The sequence below is a fragment of the Lynx canadensis genome, chromosome F1 (assembly GCF_007474595.2).
Source record: "Lynx canadensis isolate LIC74 chromosome F1, mLynCan4.pri.v2, whole genome shotgun sequence".
NCBI classification, from domain to species: domain Eukaryota; kingdom Metazoa; phylum Chordata; class Mammalia; order Carnivora; family Felidae; genus Lynx; species Lynx canadensis.
Genome location: NC_044319.2, coordinates 24,068,201 through 24,085,967, shown reverse-complemented (window position 1 = coordinate 24,085,967; position 17,767 = coordinate 24,068,201). Strand labels below are relative to the sequence as shown.

At 40.1% G+C, this 17,767-nt stretch overlaps 1 protein-coding gene across 1 annotated transcript in view; it reads right to left on the bottom strand.

Annotated features, from left to right (window-relative positions):
• Positions 1-17,767, bottom strand: part of COLGALT2 (collagen beta(1-O)galactosyltransferase 2) — a 111,762-nt gene that overhangs the window by 38,658 nt on the left and 55,337 nt on the right. Inside the window, 3 exon segments of the mRNA XM_030302896.1 lie at positions 2,157-2,291; positions 4,746-4,863; positions 7,638-7,748. Coding sequence (XP_030158756.1) covers positions 2,157-2,291; positions 4,746-4,863; positions 7,638-7,748 — 364 coding nt within the window.

The following is a 17,767-nucleotide window of genomic DNA, read 5'->3' as shown; positions in this document are numbered from 1 at the left end:
ATTTATGAGCATTCTTTCAAGGGATAAAGGAAACACTGGTTCTTTGAAGGACTGCTAAGGACACATGTGAAATACAAAGTTCTAGACTACTTAGGAACAATATTTTCAGAATGAGAATTTTGGAAAACTTATGACGATGAGTCACTGAATATCCTGAGAGTGAGGGGAAGGAAGCAGAGAAAATAAGAGAGAGAGAGAACGAATTAATATGCATCCTGCAGACAGGCAGAGGTGATAGAGGTCTTTTTTGACAAAAAATGAATGTTGTTGGTAATAATTCCTGTTCTTGGCCAGACAACACCAGGGTCATTTTGTGTTTAAAGCCTCTGGAAACCAAGACCTGCCTTAAGCTTATGAAGTCATTGGCTGTTTCTGTTCCCACCCTAGCAAAAGACTGACTGAGGATGGTAGAAAGCCAAAAAAAAAAATAATAAATAAATAAATAAAAAATAAAGGAGAAAAATTAGAATTGCCCCTAAGTTGCTCTCTATTTTACTGTGCAAAATAAGTGAGCACATTTCTCCTGTTTGCTTTTAATGATTAAAGCAAATAAGGAGATAATAAAAGCCTAGAGGCTGCAGTTACTAAAGCAATCCACCCTTGTTCCTGGTGTCAATGCAGAACTCATTAAAAACAGCCCTTGAGTGACTCTACCATGGGAAACACCGCACATTATTAACTGAGAGTGTATGAATTTAGATGAACTTAATAAAACATTTTCTCCCCAAGGAACTGAATGTCTTTTATACATATGAACTTAATGTCTCCTTAAAAGAGATGTGGGTAACACACATGCAAAATCTGTAGCAACTGCAGGAAACATTTATAACCAAAGAGGGATGCTTCACCCAGCAGTGTGCTAGAGCCACTGTGTGTTACATTTTCAGAAATTTTGCAAGCCACTTGACATTTTGGTAGCTTCAAATCTGTAAAAAAAAAAAAATCATACGATTTCCCACCATTCTAAAACACCACAGACAGTGGCTTTGCATATGTTAAATAATTGTATCATCAAGTGGCTATACTGCAATGACTTCACCTTTCCCTTGCTTCAGCAACATTTAGGTTGTTTGCATGGTGGGAGTCCCAACCTGGTGCAAACTGCCACATGCTGCCAGTCAGGGCTTTTCCCCAGCAGAGAGGCAGTTATTAAACATTTCTTGGCACAACATTGGACTCATTCTGTATCCAAAACCAAACCAAATATAAAAGAAGGACTCAGACTTTAGCCCTTTTAACATGAGAACACATTTAACATACATTTTTTCCCCCTTAGCACATCTTTATTCCATATTGATACATACTATCTCCATTAGTTTAATTTATCTCTTTATCTAATTTATTAACTAAAGAATAAAAAAATGTAACCAGCCAGACATTCTAAACTTCGAAGATTTTACAAAGGAAAAGAGAGATGATGAAACTTTAAAATTTTGTTTTTCCCTTGAATTTTGTAAAAACAAGCCACACAGCAGTTCTGATTATTAAGATGTCTTTGGAAATATATTTGGCAACATGTATCAAAGGTCATCAACATATTTATTATTACTCTTTGACTCAGTAATTCTACTTTTAGGAAGCTGTCCTAAGGCAATAATATTAAACACAGAAAAATGTACAGTAATCATCATGGTCATTATAATAGCTGAAAGTTGTGAACAACTTAAATATTTCTGAAACTAAGAGAAAGGTTAAGTAACTTGGTGATACCGTTATTAAAAACATGTGAGCTGTTATCCATGATGTTAGAGTGGTGGGAATTCACATAATTTTTTTTTTTTTACCTTTTTCCATTTTGCAATTTTTCTACAGTGTTCTTACGTTACTTTTAACAACGCCAAAATCCCTAATTAAGAAAAAAAATCCCATAATCAGGGAGGCAAAAAGTACAAATACCAGTACACTTTATTGGTTAATTTAAAGCATCTAAGGCTAAGCTCGTTAGAATATTTTCTTCATAACTCATTAATACAAATTATGTATTAATTATGTATTGGACCTGGATTCACCTCCTTTCCTGAACATGCTTGTTCCCATAACAGTGACACACATGTTTTAAGGGAGGAAATGAGACAAGGGTGAATAGGGCGATGGTTGACAGCATGGCTGCCTTGTTAAAACTCAATGTCTTATTAACTCATTAGCCAAAGACTTGCCTGAGGTGTGATTCCGCACCAGAAATTAGAGTACAGACCCCGAGACTCCAGCATGGGTGCCACAATGGTTTTGTTTTCTGCAATCATTAGATTGAGGGTCTGTGGATTAGTTAGGAAGTTGTCAACATCGATGAACTAGGAAAAGAAGAAGAAGACGTCAGGCGAAAAAGTACTTTTTAGTAACGGGTTCAAGACAAACCCGACACTTCTGAGGGATCACAGAAACTTGCTCATGAGACACAGAACCAGTTATCTATGCTCTTCTTATTGAAACCTGCTGAAGCTGGATGGTATTCATTCAGGCACATACATTTAGACTAACTCCCTCATGTCTAGCTCTGCCTAAGGCACTAAGCGATAAATTGGGGTTACCATACTGGGTACAACAAGCACCCAGCCTACACCTTGGTTAGTGGTTATTAACCACTAACAGCTCCCAAGAGCTCTTAAAGATTCATCCCCATGCACTCATTCAGTGCCTAGCATAGGTACAAATGAACAGACTTATTTAGTTGTCTTAATCATGCCAAAATGGCCCCCAAACAGATCCATCAATGCCATTTTAATGTTACAAGTAGAATTTTTGCTGAAAGTACATTATATCAACCCACGAAGCTGTTTCCCACTCTCAGAAGAAGCCCATGTTAACACTGATTCATTTACAGGGATAGTTTAGCCATAGAGCTTATTATATAAAATAAATAATCTCACTGAACTGTACACTTAAAAATAACTAAAATGATAGATTTTATGTTATGTATATTTCACCACACACACATGCAAATAATCAGAAGCTTTCATTCTGATGATAGTCGATCTGTTTACCAAGAAAATGTGATTCATCATTTGTGTGCTTTAACGACATTTAAACAGCTTTACAATATTAAATATCATCAACTTGAAGACTTATATGAAATTATTTGTCTTGAAAGGTTGCATGTGATAAATTATTGGGATGGTTTTTGTTGTGGTTATGGGTTGGGGGTGGACCTAGGTGAAAAGTATTCCTTTTAGGAATTAGAGTTCAGTGATAGAGAGCAGATATTGACAAGTCTAATGAAACAATATTGTCTTTGCTTTTTTGGTGTTATTGCTAGTGTTGTACTGGAAAACGTTCACCAAAAGAACTAAATGGATTTGGGGTGCTACAGATGAAGAACTTGATTCCCATAAACTTGTGAAGAAAAAGCCCCTGTCAATTTTCAGAAGGGAAATGGGCCTGCAGCCTTGCTGCCTAAGAAGCTGTCCTCTCTTCCAATTAAGATAGGTTCCTGGAGGATAAGGACAGAATATAACATAGGTTCCTAATCATCAAGTCCAGTATTTTTCTGGACCACTCTAAGAGAGTTCTAAGAAAAGTGATGGAACCTTTTCATGGAGAGAAATTCTTCACGAGAACCCAGAATAATTGGGAGCAACCCGGAAGTCAAGCAAGAGACACCATTACCCTGCTGCGCCCTGACTGCTTCTTTAACTGGGACATTCTCAGGGTTGTTTGTGCAACTGGTAGCCTTTAGGGATGAGGTAACATATCTTCCCAGAGAAAGAGCAGGTTTGCTTACTGCTTGCTATAGAAGCAGTGGGCTCCCTGAGCTCTGGGTTCCTCAGCTGCAACACAAAACCACTGTATGCAGAATATCCATCTAAGCCAATACATCACTTGTGTGATGCCACAGGCATGCTGGTGGATGTGCTGCTTGTTGTAGGTAATAATCCTTTGTATTAAAAAAAAAAAAAGAAGGGATTCCATTCCCCCAAATCACTCAGGAGCAAGAGTTTCAGAGCTGTTAATTTGACTCTTTTCTTTTTTATAGAATTAATTTCTTATATCTGAAAAATTTTCTACAAAGTTAAGAATCTTTAAATTTCTTTGGCTCAATTGTTTCAGAGTCCGACTTTGGCTCAGGTCATGATCTCATGGTTCGTGGTTGGAGAGTCTTGCATCAGGCTCTGTCCTGACAGCTCAGCGCCTGGGGCCTGCTTTGGATTCTGCGTCTCCCTCTCTCTCTCTGGCCCTCCCCTGCTCTTGCTGTGTCTGTCTCTCAAAAATGAATACACATTATAAAAAAATGTTTATATTTCTTGGGGCCCCAGTCAGTTACATGTCTGACTTTGGCTCAGGTCATGATCTCGGGTTTGTGAGTTCAAGCCCCCCAAAGGGCTCTCTGCTGTCAGTGCAGAGCCCGCTTCAGACTCTCTGTCTCCCTCTCTACCCCTGCTCCGCCTCACATATGCTCTCTCTCTCCAAAATAAATAAACATTAAAAAAAAAGAAAAAGAAAGACTTCTATTTCTTTACCCAGATCATTCCCTATGAACTAAAAGGATTCAGAATTTTTAATATTTTTAATAATCCAGGAGCTTCTGTGCCTCCTCACTGAAAAAGCATGTCAGGGATGGGTCTGAGATAAAATCCAGGTACCCCAAAATTAAGTTCCCCAGGTTATCCCTTGTGCCTTTATTAAAAAGTGGGGGAGGTAGTTCCTAAACAAAAGATGGTTTTAATTGCTTCCACAGTGCTAGATTGTGAACAATTGATTTGGACACATTCTACATAACATTTGTCAAGAAATCAAACATCTGTTTTTACCAGAATGTAGTCTGACCATTGCTCCCTCGCAGTTCGAAGGGCTGCCTGCCGCAGTTTCATCACATGGGCAAACCGGGAGCCTGGCCAATGCTTTGGTCCAATTTCATCAGGGTAAGATCTAAAATAATAATAATAATAATAACAGCAATAATAATAGGTTATAATTATTGAGTGCCTATATATTCCAGGCTCTGTCCTAAATGTTTATATGCCCTAACTCATTTCAACTTCCATCAGCTCTAGGGGGTAGATGGTATTTTTGTTATCATCTTCCTCATATTACAGATAGAGAAGGGGGGATTAAGTAACTGGTGGCTTACTATGCACAAGAATCCTCATATGAGGGGCACCTGGGTGGCTCAGTCAGTTGGGCGTCTGACTCTTGATTTCGGCTCAGGTCATGATCCCAGGGTTGTGGGATAGAGCCCCACGGTGAGCTCTGCACTAAGTGCGGAGCCTGCTTGGGATTTTCTCCTTCTCTTTCTCCCTCTGCCCCTCTCCCTTGCATGTACTCTCTCTCTCTCTCTCTCTCTCTCTCAAATAAAAGAAAAAAGAAAAAGAAAAAAAAAGAATCCTTATATGAAATATTTCAGTGGGTTCTAAGAAGAACCCACTGAATCCTTACAAGGTTAGTACCACCATTCTCTCCAATTCACAGATGAGGAAATTGGTATAGACTGGCTAAGTCATTTGTCTAACGCTACATAGTTAATAAGGGGCACCGTCAGAATTTGAATCCAGGCGTAACCGCAGAGCTCATGTTCCTAAGCACTTTTCAAATATATTCTGCCATCAAATAAATTTAAAAACCTGGCGGCATAAAATATGAGTTTCCCAGAAAAAAACAAAGGTTACATTTACTTGATCAAGTATCAGTAAAGAATTTCATAGAGCCTAACACATTGATCTATCCCAGGTAGAGTGATAATGTGGAGCAGATATAATGTCATTGGAATCTCTATCAACATCCACAAAACAGTCAGGCCACATCAGCAAGTGGGTTGGCACCCCCTCAAGAACACTTCTGAAGGCTTCCAACTGGTATGGGGATTGATACTGTCACAGTAGCCCCAATCTGGCCACCATTTCAAGTTCCTGTAGCTGTGCTGGCAGTACATTTGTGTTAGACAATGAAAAACCACAAAAACAATGAGAACGTAATTATAGAAATAAGATTAATAAACCTATGTATGCACAGGAATGCTCTAAGATGGCTTTGCAATTATTGCTTCAGTGAAAATCGGTGGAAGTCCTGTTTTTCTCAATATATTGCCCCCAAATGCCTTCACTAATATTTTCCCATTGACCTTGGCATACAATATATTTAGTCAAAACCTGGGTACAGAGAAAATGACCAGGGTACAAGGTAGGTACATAGTCTTTTCAGCCATTCTAATCAGGCCAAATTCCAAAGAAGCATTCAAAATCTTTTATGGTGTTCAAATTTCATTAACTTTTGCTTGATATGTGGACCATATGCTGGGATTTGAGATATATATGTGTATACGTATATAGTAAAACTATTATCTCGAAAGGAACAAAACCCAAAAACTTGTTCTGGAATGACATTTATTATTATTATTATTATTATTATTATACAAATTTGGCTTTTAACAAATGACTTATCCTGGGCAAAAATTCAGGCAACTCAATTGATTCTACTTCTACAATTTCTTAAGCTAGAATTGCAGTGGCCTTGGGAACATTTACAATAGTCAGTTTTAAATACACTTATTCATGTTGTCACTCACTCATTTGTTCATCCAACAAGTATTAATTTAGTGCCTGCCAAGAACATTGCACTGGGGAAAAATATGAAGTATTTGTATACTGTAAGCTCTGCCAAAAGACCCAAAACTTACTTAGAAAAAAGTGCATAAATTACGTAGTTAATTAACAAAGTTAGTTAAGTGTATTGCCGTGTCAAAAAGGATGAAGTAGAAAATAGCAACACGCGTGTTGAGAGAAAGGTAGATTTTTGTAACTGGAACGATTAGGAACAGCTAGGTGGGGTTTGGCATAAAATTTGGTTTCGAAGACAGAACGGGCCTTCCTGAAGAACAAACCTGCATGAGTAACAGCCTCAGGTTGAAAATACAAGGAACATTCTAGACAAAGTAGTTTCCTTTTTGGAAGAAGCAGGCAATATGGATGCACAGCTGTTGGTGTTAAGTTCATGGAGTCTTTAAAACATAGAAGTCTGAGAATACCTCAGTTCAAAACTGAGAATATTCATGTCAAATACTGAACTTCCTTCTGTGGGTATTGGAGAGCCATTGGAGTCCTTTTAACAGAGAAATTAAACCATGTCATTAGGGTTTTAGTTAAATTGATTTGACAGTAGTATGGTATAGAATGACCTTGAAGGTGGAAACAACTAAGAAATTGCTATGGTTACGGGAGGAAGTAACCTAAATGTCCATCAGTAGGGGACTGACTATTCATTATCATTATGTACCTCCATACAATGAATACTAAGAAGTCATAAAAATAATGAAGAAACCCCTTAATTATCACTATGGAATGATTATGAAAATATGATAAATAAAAAAGCAAGGTATATATAATTTATGCCAACTTTTCACTATGATCCCATCAAATACAAATATTTATACATATATGTAAATAAATAATAAACTATTTTACCATGTATGCTGGGGCAATTTATTTGTGAACTAAGGAGAACCTGAACTTGGCTGGTAGCTGCAAGAGTAAAGAGGAAGAGAGAAATGTGAAGCTCTGTCAAAGGAAGAAATGGCAGGTCCTTGTAACTTACTAGGTACAGAGACAACCAAGAAGTCATATGTGCCTCCAAGATTAGACCCCTGCCTGGCTGGAAAACTGCTTAAGGGAGTAGGGATAAATAAGTTCACAAAATGTCTTGCTACTCACTCTGGTTCCTCCATAGGCCTCCACTCCACATAGTGATAGAACTGCTGTACATTTTTCAACCACTCCCTGAGTATTTCTGTTGTATTATCCACATTGTGATCCGTGGCCACCCTGCGTGAGAGAAAGAACAATATATCTCAGTAACCATCCAAAGAAAGAGGGGGCTAATCCCAAAGAGCCCGGGTTATTTGAAAGGTGAATGGCCAGTTCTGGGGGAAGAAATGCATATATGAAAATGATATCCCTCATGGTCCAAACGAGACAACGGATTTCCGAAGTGAGAGATACTGCTTAAAATCATTTTTGTGTCATTAGTTCCTTAAACAGGGCTCGGCCAAGAGTAGAATCTGTAAGTGGTTGTACTAAAATTGTATAAGCAGAAAATGAATTAAGCCAGAGTAGGCTAATCTTTTTGGAAATTTTCTTTGGCTTCATTTTTAGTTATCCAAGAAGTAAACTCTGTCTTTTAACATCCCTAACAACGATCTCAATTTACACAATAATTCAGTTGCATTTTCCTCTCAAGTTTGTTTTCAGATCACAGCAAAATTGCTAATCGGTGGTACTGGCATTACATACACTCGAGAGGAAGGTGACGATAATGATTCCCAATATGAAACTGAAAATCTAAGGTTTTTACCTATTTTGGATTAACATTACCATTACTTACACAAAAGAGAGTACCTTCAGAAGACTTCAAATAATGTATACAAAACTTGTTTCTACCTTAAAAGTTTAACAAACCAATCTGCTTATAAAGGAATTTAACTCAGTTATTAGAACAAAACCTTTTTAAAATTGTATCACAAAAAGAATTCATGCTGTATAAGACATCTAAAACAAAAGTTATAAAGAACACCTAAAAAGGAAGAGATGTATCAGTCAATTGGAAAAGATGAAGAAAGAAAGAATTATAATCTTGACATCAAATAAGGTGGAATTCTGGCCAAAAAAAATACTAAATATGACAAAGAAGGATACTTTATAATGGTAAAGGACATAATTCACATCAAGAAAACAATAAATGTGAATTTCCATGTACCTTCATATAGTACAGGGGCTGGCAAACTTTAAGACCAAGATAGTAAATATTTTAGGCTCACAGGCCAGACACTCCTTGTTGCAAATACTTATAACTCTGCCTTTGTAGCAGAAAAGCTGCCATAAGTGGTATGCAAATGAATGTTCATTGCTGTATTCCAATAAAGCTTTATTTACAAGAACAAACAATGGATCTACAGGCTGTGGTTTGTCGACCCCTGACAACAGAAACTATGGAGACTTCAAAGAAAAACAGGAACATTAATAAGAGATGTTAGTATACCACTTTCTTGTTTTAAAGATCTTATTATTATTTTTTTTAATGTTTATTTTTGAGAGAGAAAGAGACAGAGCAAAAGCAGGGGAGGGGCAGAGAGAGAGGGAGAGACAGAATCCAAAGCAGGCTCCAGGCTGTGAGCCGTCAACACAGAGCCTGATGCAGGGCTTGAGCCCACGAACTGTGAGATCATGACCTGAGTCAAAGTTGGACACTTAACCAACTGAGCCACTCAGGAGCCCCAAGATTTTATTTTTTTAAGTAATCTCTGTACCCAACGTGGGGCTTGAACTTACAACCCGGAGATGAAGAGTCGCATACCACACCACTTTCAGTAGAAAATGGTGCAAACGGGAGGAAGTAAATATTACAGAGAATCTATAGAACACAGTGAGACTATGCTTTCTTCTCATGCACATGTGGAACATCCACAATTGACCAACAATTACACTACACAGAAGCCTCCACAAAATTTAAAGAAGATATTCTCTGATAATAAAGTAATAAAACTAGAAAGTGGTAATAAAACAAAAAAATTCTGTTAACAACTCTCTATTAAATAAGCAAGGCAGAAAGTCCAGAAGCATAAAACAGGAAAAGAGTAGAACAAATAAATTAAAATGTTTCTTTTTTAAAAAATGTTTTAGTTTTGGGGCACCTGGGTGGCTCAGTTGGTTAAGCATCTGACTTTGGCTCAGGTCATGATCTCGTGGTTTGTGAGTTTGAGCCCCTGTGTTGGGCTCTGTGTTGACAACTCAGAGCCTGGATCCTGCTTTGGATTCTGTGTTTCCCTCTCTGCCCCTCCCCCGCTCATGCTCTCTCTCTCTCTTTCTCAAAAACAAATAAATATTAAAAAAAAATTTTTAATGTTTTATTTTTTTTTTAATTTTTTTTCAACGTTTATTTATTTTTGGGACAGAGAGAGACAGAGCATGAGCGGGCGAGGGGCAGAGAGAGGGAGACACAGAATCGGAAACAGGCTCAGGCTCTGAGCCATCAGCCCAGAGCCCGACGCGGGGCTCGAACTCACGGGCCGCGAGATCGTGACCTGGCTGAAGTTGGACGCTTAACCGACTGCGCCACCCAGGCGCCCCTAATGTTTATTTTTGTAAAATTCCAGTATAATTAACATACAGTGTTATATTAGTTTCAGGTGTACAATATAGTGATTCAACAATGCTATACATTACTTAGTGCCTATGTGATGTGTACTCTGAATCCTCTTTGCCTATTTCAACCTATCCTCCCATCAACCTCCCCTAAAATTTTCAGGAAAATTAACAAAACAACCATTTGTTAATCTAATCAAGATAGCCCAGGAATATAAAATAATTGACAAGGATGAAGGGAATATGATTGATATGAAAGAAATTATTTTAAAAATCACAAGCAATACTTTTCAAACTCAAAAACTAAATTTAAAAACTGGATATAATGGAGGATTTCCTAGGAAGATGCATGTTAACAGAATTGACTTCAGTAGAGATGTAAAACTTAAACAGAACAATACCAAGGAAGAAGTAAAGAAAGAGAAAAAAGAAAACATTAGGCCCAGACGGTTTCCTGGTAGAATTCTCCCAGATATCCTAATATAGTAGATATTTCCAATGCTATGTAGCTTGTTCTCCAGAGCTTAGGAGAAAAAAATGAAAATTCCAAGTTCTTTTAATAATGCAAGTTTCCATCAAACTGACGAATGGATAAAGAATTGTGGTTTATATACACAATGGAATACTACGTAGCAATGAGAAAGAATGAAATATGGCCTTTTGTAGCAACGTGGATGGAACTGGAGTGTTATGCTAAGTGAAATAAGCCATACAGAGAAGGAGAGATTCCACATGTTTTCACTATGTGGATCCTGAGAAACTTAAAAGAAGACCATGGAGAAGGGGAAGGAAAAAAAAATGGTTAGAGAGGGAGGAGCCAAAATATAAGAGACTCTAAAAACTGAGAACAAACTGAAGGTTTATGGGGGGTGGGAGGGAGGGGTGGGGTGGGTGAGGGTATTGAGGAGGGCACCTCTTGGGATGAGCACTGGGTGTTGTGTGGAAACAATTTGAAAATAAATTTCATATTAAAAATAATGCAAATACGATATTAATATCTAAATCTGAGGAAGACACGCACACACACACACACAACTTCAGACCAATATCTTTTAATGAATATGCCACAAAAATCCTAAATAAAGTATTAACAAACAGAAACCCAACATCCTATTAAGAAAACATTATATAGCATAGCCTAGGATTATTCATTATAAAAAGGAAACCCATTAATATAATTCACTATATTAATGGACCAAGAAAAATCATATGATTACTTCTGTAAATGCTAAAAGGTCTTTAACAAAATTCAACATCTATCCTGATTTTTAAAAACCACACTGAATAAAACTAAAACAGAAACGAAGGGAGGAAGGAAGGAAGGGAAGGAAGAAGGGAAGAAGGCAGAAGAGTAAACAGAAGAGTCATGGGAAGATAGAGGTGTCTGAGACTCTTCAAAGGGAGTAAAAACGCTTCGATTTTATGGGCAATTCAGCAGTCCCTCCTGGAAGGAAAAGCCATGGGCATTAGCAGCAGCAGGGGTTCCCTGGGAACATGGCCTTGATAAGAGCAAAAGAAGAGACGCGAACAGTGGTTACTTCTTCCATATATGGCTATTTCAGTAAATAGGGCTTTGTTAAATACAATCTATGATGGCTCTTGTTCTCCCTACCTGAGCTTTTGGAAGTCACTGCTACTCCCAAAGTAACAAAAAATCTTTAAAGGAGAGAATATTCAGAAGTGCTCAAGAGAAAACAATAAATTGTTAAGCAAAGCATAGTGAAGCCCCATGTTATATAGAGAGTAAATTTCTGTAAAACACCAAGTAGCTTGAAACTACGGGACTTAAGCCATAAGGTATAGAAAAATGGGGGATCGAGGCATATGACTAATATTTGAAAATCTCACTTTACAAGATCAGATATCTGAACTAAAACTAGCCTTACCGAAAATATTATTCCAAAAAAAAAAAAGGAAATCTGGAGCTGATGCCAATGGCCAATCCAATCTCCTTTCAAGTCTCTTCAGGTTAGAATCAGCTCCTCCTTTCAGGAGAAGGTCCAGGAGAGGAGGAGACCCGCAGACACACTTGGAAATTCACTAACCAGATGGGAAGTGAGGTGATGTGTGCAGCTGTTGAGGGACATGTGCAGTGTTGTGACACCAGGTGGTCACTTTCAGATGAAAATGGGATAATAAAAGGAGGCAGGAAAGCGGGCCAGAAAGCAACATGGAAGAGGCCATGGGCCCCATCTAGCTTGCGATTGTGCTGAGAAGTGAAGAATCTCAGACTGTCGCTGACAATCATGTCCACTGTGATACATGGCCACAAGCCAACCAGCCAAGTAGCCATGAAGGGCACTTTGAGAGTCAACCCATTCATCTCACTGCATGAAGCGTGGGTAGAGCAATTCCTGAATTGGAGGATCAGCTCTAATGCACATTAGTCTTTGCTCAAGATACTAGAACAAGAGTAAGTTAAACCAAACAAGATAAAAAAAAACATCTTGACTGCAGTGTTAGCCAAAGTTATGGGAATTCTACATGCTTGTCCAATTACTATAAATAGTGTGGGCAAATTCACACAGCATCTACTTCTTTCCTTGGTTGCTGTTTCTTCATTACACTTTGCCCTGCCTACAATCGATGCATCTCCTCACCATTTTAACAAAGTTGGTCTCATTGTATGAAAATTATTTTCCTGGTGTACGACTAAACAACTCCAGACTCTGCCCAAGTATCCACTACTAACAAACATCCTTAGAAATGAGCTTCTTGGATGTATTTAAAACTGGATGTGTCTAATTAAAAACAGGGGCATGTGGGTGGCTCAGTTGGTTAAGCATCCGACTTTGGCTCAGGTTCTGATCTCACAGCCCGTGAGTTCAAGCCCTGCATCGAGCTCTGTGCTGACAGCTCAGAGTCTGGAGCCTGCTTCGGATTCTGTGTCTCCCTCTCTCTCTGCCCCTCCTCTGCTCACATCTATTTCTCTGTCTCTCTCTCTCAAAAAAGTAAATAAAACATTAAAAAAAAAAAAAGACAACAGAAGCACAGATTTGAAATACTCTCCTTCTTGAGTGCAAAGAATTTCCTGTTCAATTACTTCCCCAAACTGTTAAGATTCTTTTTGTTCTCAGGCTTTGTGGCAGATGAACAAATTCTCCAGATGTGGTCGGAGGTCCATGCACACCGGTCTTTGATCTCCTGCCCTGTTCCAGGGGAAGAGCAGCGCTGACCACACCAGCCCACTGAGGAAGACTTGCCATCCCCCCTCAAGACAAACTGCTCTGTCCCTCCACGCCCCTGGCACAGGCGAATAAACAGAAACCCAGGGAGACACTCTAACTGCTGCCTTTTTCATCTCTCTGACCAAAAATGTGTTTCCGTTCGAATCCACAATCACGAAAGCACACGGGCGCTGGTCTACACAGAGGGCTGGGGAGAGAGATAGCAACGGCCCAGATGTGAGGTCCCGGGGGGAAACACAAGTCTCGAGTGAACAGCTCTATTTTCAGAGCCCTGGAGAACCGTGTGGTGCCTACCCTGCTGCAAGTCTCCACAAGTAACTAGACACAGAAAAGGCTGCAGCTGGGAAGGCTTTTCCCATCAAGCTAAGAAACTGAGGGGGTCAAGATGTATGATCCCTTCAGGGGAAGCCCAGGCATGTCACCCCACAGAAAGCTCCTTCCAGTCCCATAGAAACTGAGCCTTGGCTCTGCTAGCCTTCTCCCTTCCGGCCAGGAAAGGCACCCAGCAAGGTAACAGACATCACTCAAGGGCTCCTTGAAGAAAACAAATGTGTGAAGAGACATCTGGAGAGGTGATCTGCCTACGATTTACAGTTGCTTACATCAACAGCCTGCTTCCTCTCTTCCCTGGGTCTCTCTGGCTCAGGATGAGATAGTAAGGTGAGCTCAGCTCTTGAGTCATGCCAGTCCTCACATAATTGATTTTCTTGGAAGGTCACCATGCGACAGTGGCTTCTCTTTAGCTCTAAGAAGTACCAGGACCTGCCGGCCATGAAGAGGTCTGCCTCCACCAGGAGAGCTGTGGCCCTGATTCACCTGTGGTGCTGGCGGTCGGTCGCCTCTCTGTCCATTGGTCCTTGCTGGCTTTCTTTTGAGCTAGTATTCGAGATGGAAGAGCTGATAGAAACAAGTGCAACATCCACTCGGCTTCAGAGGAAAGTCTGGGCCATTACTCACCAGAATGCTGCCTGCGCCTCTACTTTCTGGTTCTGCTTCTAGTTCCTATTTCCTGTTCTCTAGCTGTGCACATCAGCAAAGGCCCACGAGTCTCAGATTCAAAGTCAAATGAGGAAAAAGAGAAACACATACTGCAAATACCATCAACACCACAGTGCAGGGCATCTCCTTGGTTAATGAATTTCCCCGGGGCCAGCAAGTGCATTGTCACTGTTACAGGGAAAAGTGAGAGTTCATGGAACAGACCAGTAAATAAACATGTCTGCAGGATGATATGATTTTACTACTCGGCTGGGCCAAAAGAAAAATATTGAGATTTCTCTGGCAATGTCTAAACACACTGACATTTCTCCTTGTTCCAGAAGGTCAGTTTTCTTTCCTCAGTCTTGGCTCTTAAACTAACAGCCAACTTGAAATAATTAGAACTGACTCATTTATTTTTACCACAAGTCCTTCCGAGGTTGTGAGGGCTAAACTCACATTGGTAAGTGCGGGGCCACTGGAGCCATGTTGAGGATGCAGACTGGACCTTGCAGCAGGTGAACCACAGATGTTGAGGACGTGGTCCTCCCGATTACTTGCATCTGCACTGACCCTTAGGGAATGTTCTCAGCTTCCCTGCCACCCCAGAAAGCCCAGACTTCTAGTGCTACAGAACAACAGGGCTGCAATTGGTGGGCCAGGACAAAGGCGACAGTGCACAGTGCTTGATCTTTGCTGCCCCAGAACCTGCAAAATACAAACCCCAGAGGCTCAAGGGAATGGTGACGGCATGAACAACGAGGTTAGTCATCACCCAGACGATTCACACCATGACTAGTAAGTTGGCAAAAGTGAATTTTCCAACTTGGGACTTCAAAAACTGAACTACCCTCTGAACTTGTTTTCATCCAGCAAGGAAGACTCATGGATGTAGAAAATAAAGAGCTCACACCTAAAAATAAGATTCCACTTTTTGAAGCAGACAAATTTATTTTCGTCATCAAAGTCCCACCACCTCTTTCTCTGCTCTCAGGCGAAGCCTCACCAAGTGCTCTGCCAAGGGGAAGAGATATGTTTGGCCACTTGGCAAAATATGCTGATAGATTCCTGCTTCTTGCTTACTGTGTAGAGCTGTTTAAAGACCTAGAATCTGTCTGCTGGGTGAAAACTAGATCTGAATATGGTTAAGGAGATGGACATGGACCAGGGGCTGGGGATTTCTCCCAACAAAAGCCTTTTCCTAGGTCCTGCCACATCAATTAGCAGCAGCTCCTCCCAAAGAACTAGGGAATCAGGAAAACTCACTTCTCACGAAACCCTCCTCACCAACAAAATAAATGTTTCTACTCCCTCAACATCCTTCCTCCAGATGTCCCATTTAATCGCAGAAACAATCACAGGCATTGCACATCTGAAGACTGGATAAGAGTGATATAAAAGACAAACAAAAAAAAACAAAACAAAACTCTGTTTCTGAAAATGCAGTCAACCAAAGAATCAATTTCATTCCTAAAGGATAGGAAAAGGAAATGGTAAAAATTGCCAACTGACCAGTGAGAAGTCAATTCAAGAGCCCAACGCCATCGTACTAAAGTGCAGATGAACTTAATCAAACATATTACAAATGAGGTATTTCTTGACACTTTGGATTCTGAGGTATAGTTTGCCTCTCTTGGTGTTAAGAACCCCTCACCTGTGGACAGGCACTAGCCCATTCTGAGCCCTATAATTACATCGCCCCATGTTATAGAAGAGAAGGCTGAGGATGAAAGGTTATGACTTGCTCAAGTCATGCAAAGGGTGGATGTCAGAGCCTGGACTTTTCCTTCGGATGCCCCATCCCAACCCTAGTGCAGACTTCCCCCACTGCACTCACCTGTCAGATCGGACGGAATTCTATGCGTTGACAAGGACATTGATCAAGAGGACCAGAATGATCATCTTAGAATGAAAGATTGGTCCCCGTTTCCAGAGACCCCTTGTCATACTGGAATATGTTCATGCCTAAAAGTCCTGCCTAAAAGTTCTTGTAGGATATAAACAGGCTTTTATCTCTAAACCCTGGATATCTGACTTCTCTGGGAACAATGGAAAACCTAACCTTTCTGGGCACACGTTCTAGCATGGCAATAGTCTGATGGAGCCCGCGTGTGTCCCTTCTCTCACACTCTTGGCTCAGACATAGTCGGTTTCACTCCTTGTCATTACAGTGTTATAATGCACAATGTTACATTGGCTTCAGGTGTACAACATAGTGATTGGACAGCTCTACACTTATGCTGTGCTCGCCACAAGTGCAGCCACCATCTGTCACCAAGCTTTGTTGAGGTTCATTTCAGCATAATTTTCCTTGGAGTCAAAACTCTTGGAATTCTATGAAAATATCAGCAGCAGTGTCTGAGACAAGATAAATATGTTTCTCATTTGTGTAAATACTCTTCTTCCTGTTTTTCTTCTCCTTTGCCCTTTGTTTCTTCTTCCCGTTATTTTTCACCCACTCCTCATTTCCTCTTTTCTCTTCCTTGCTGGATTTTCCAGTTCTTTTAAGTTTTTCATTATGTGGGTGTGCCCTGAAGAAACGGAATTACTAGTGGAACATGTTCCTGCATGGTCAACTAGAGACCTGATACTAAAGAGAGGACACACAGGATCCAGGGACACATTCTCCTGGAGCCCTAAAGCTCTCTACCCCCCAAACACCTCAGGCTAGATGGGATGCCCCAAATCTGTAATTACACATCGATTCTCTGCCCACACTGCCAGGATTGCCTTGCTCCTGCATTGTGATTATCCGTTTCTCCGTCTTTCTCCATTACCAGATTCTCTTCCCTGAGGACAGGACTATGCCAGCACCTAACAGAGTTTACTGTGTAAAACAGGCACTAACCATGGGCCTGATGAATGAATGAATGAATGAATGAACAATTCAGGAAAACTTTTCCCAATAAAATCCAAATGCCTATGAAGGCTGAGCATAGATAACATCAAGGAGTGAAACTGACTATGTCTGAGCTAAGAGTGTGAGAGAAGGGACGCATGTGGGCTCTATCAGACTGTTGCCATGCTAGAACATGTGCCCAGAAAGGCTAGATTTTCCACTGTTCCAAGAGAAGTCAGATATCCAGGTTTTGGAGATAAAAGTCTCTTTGTATCCTACAAGAAGTTTTAGGCAGAACTTTTAGGCATGAACGTGTTCCAGCATGACAAGGGACCTCTGGAAACCAGGGACCCAACACAAAGGCCACATTATTTCAGCTCTGAATAGCCACGGTCCATCCATCTGTGCACACTCAGGACACACAGTTCAGTAATTAAATATTTCAAATACGGCTGGGAGGAGAGCAATAATACCACTCCACTGCTTTCACAAACAAAGGAAGCATTTCCAATAAAAAAAGGAAAGACAAACATGCACAGTTGGACAAGGTCTAAATATTTCTTTCAGTCTAATAGCAATAGGATCAGAAAAAAGAAAAAGCAATGATCCAGACAGTATGGAGTGGGTACACTTCCCAACAAATACCATATATAACCTCTCTTTGCATAGCAAATAAGGCATACTGATTGCCCATTCAA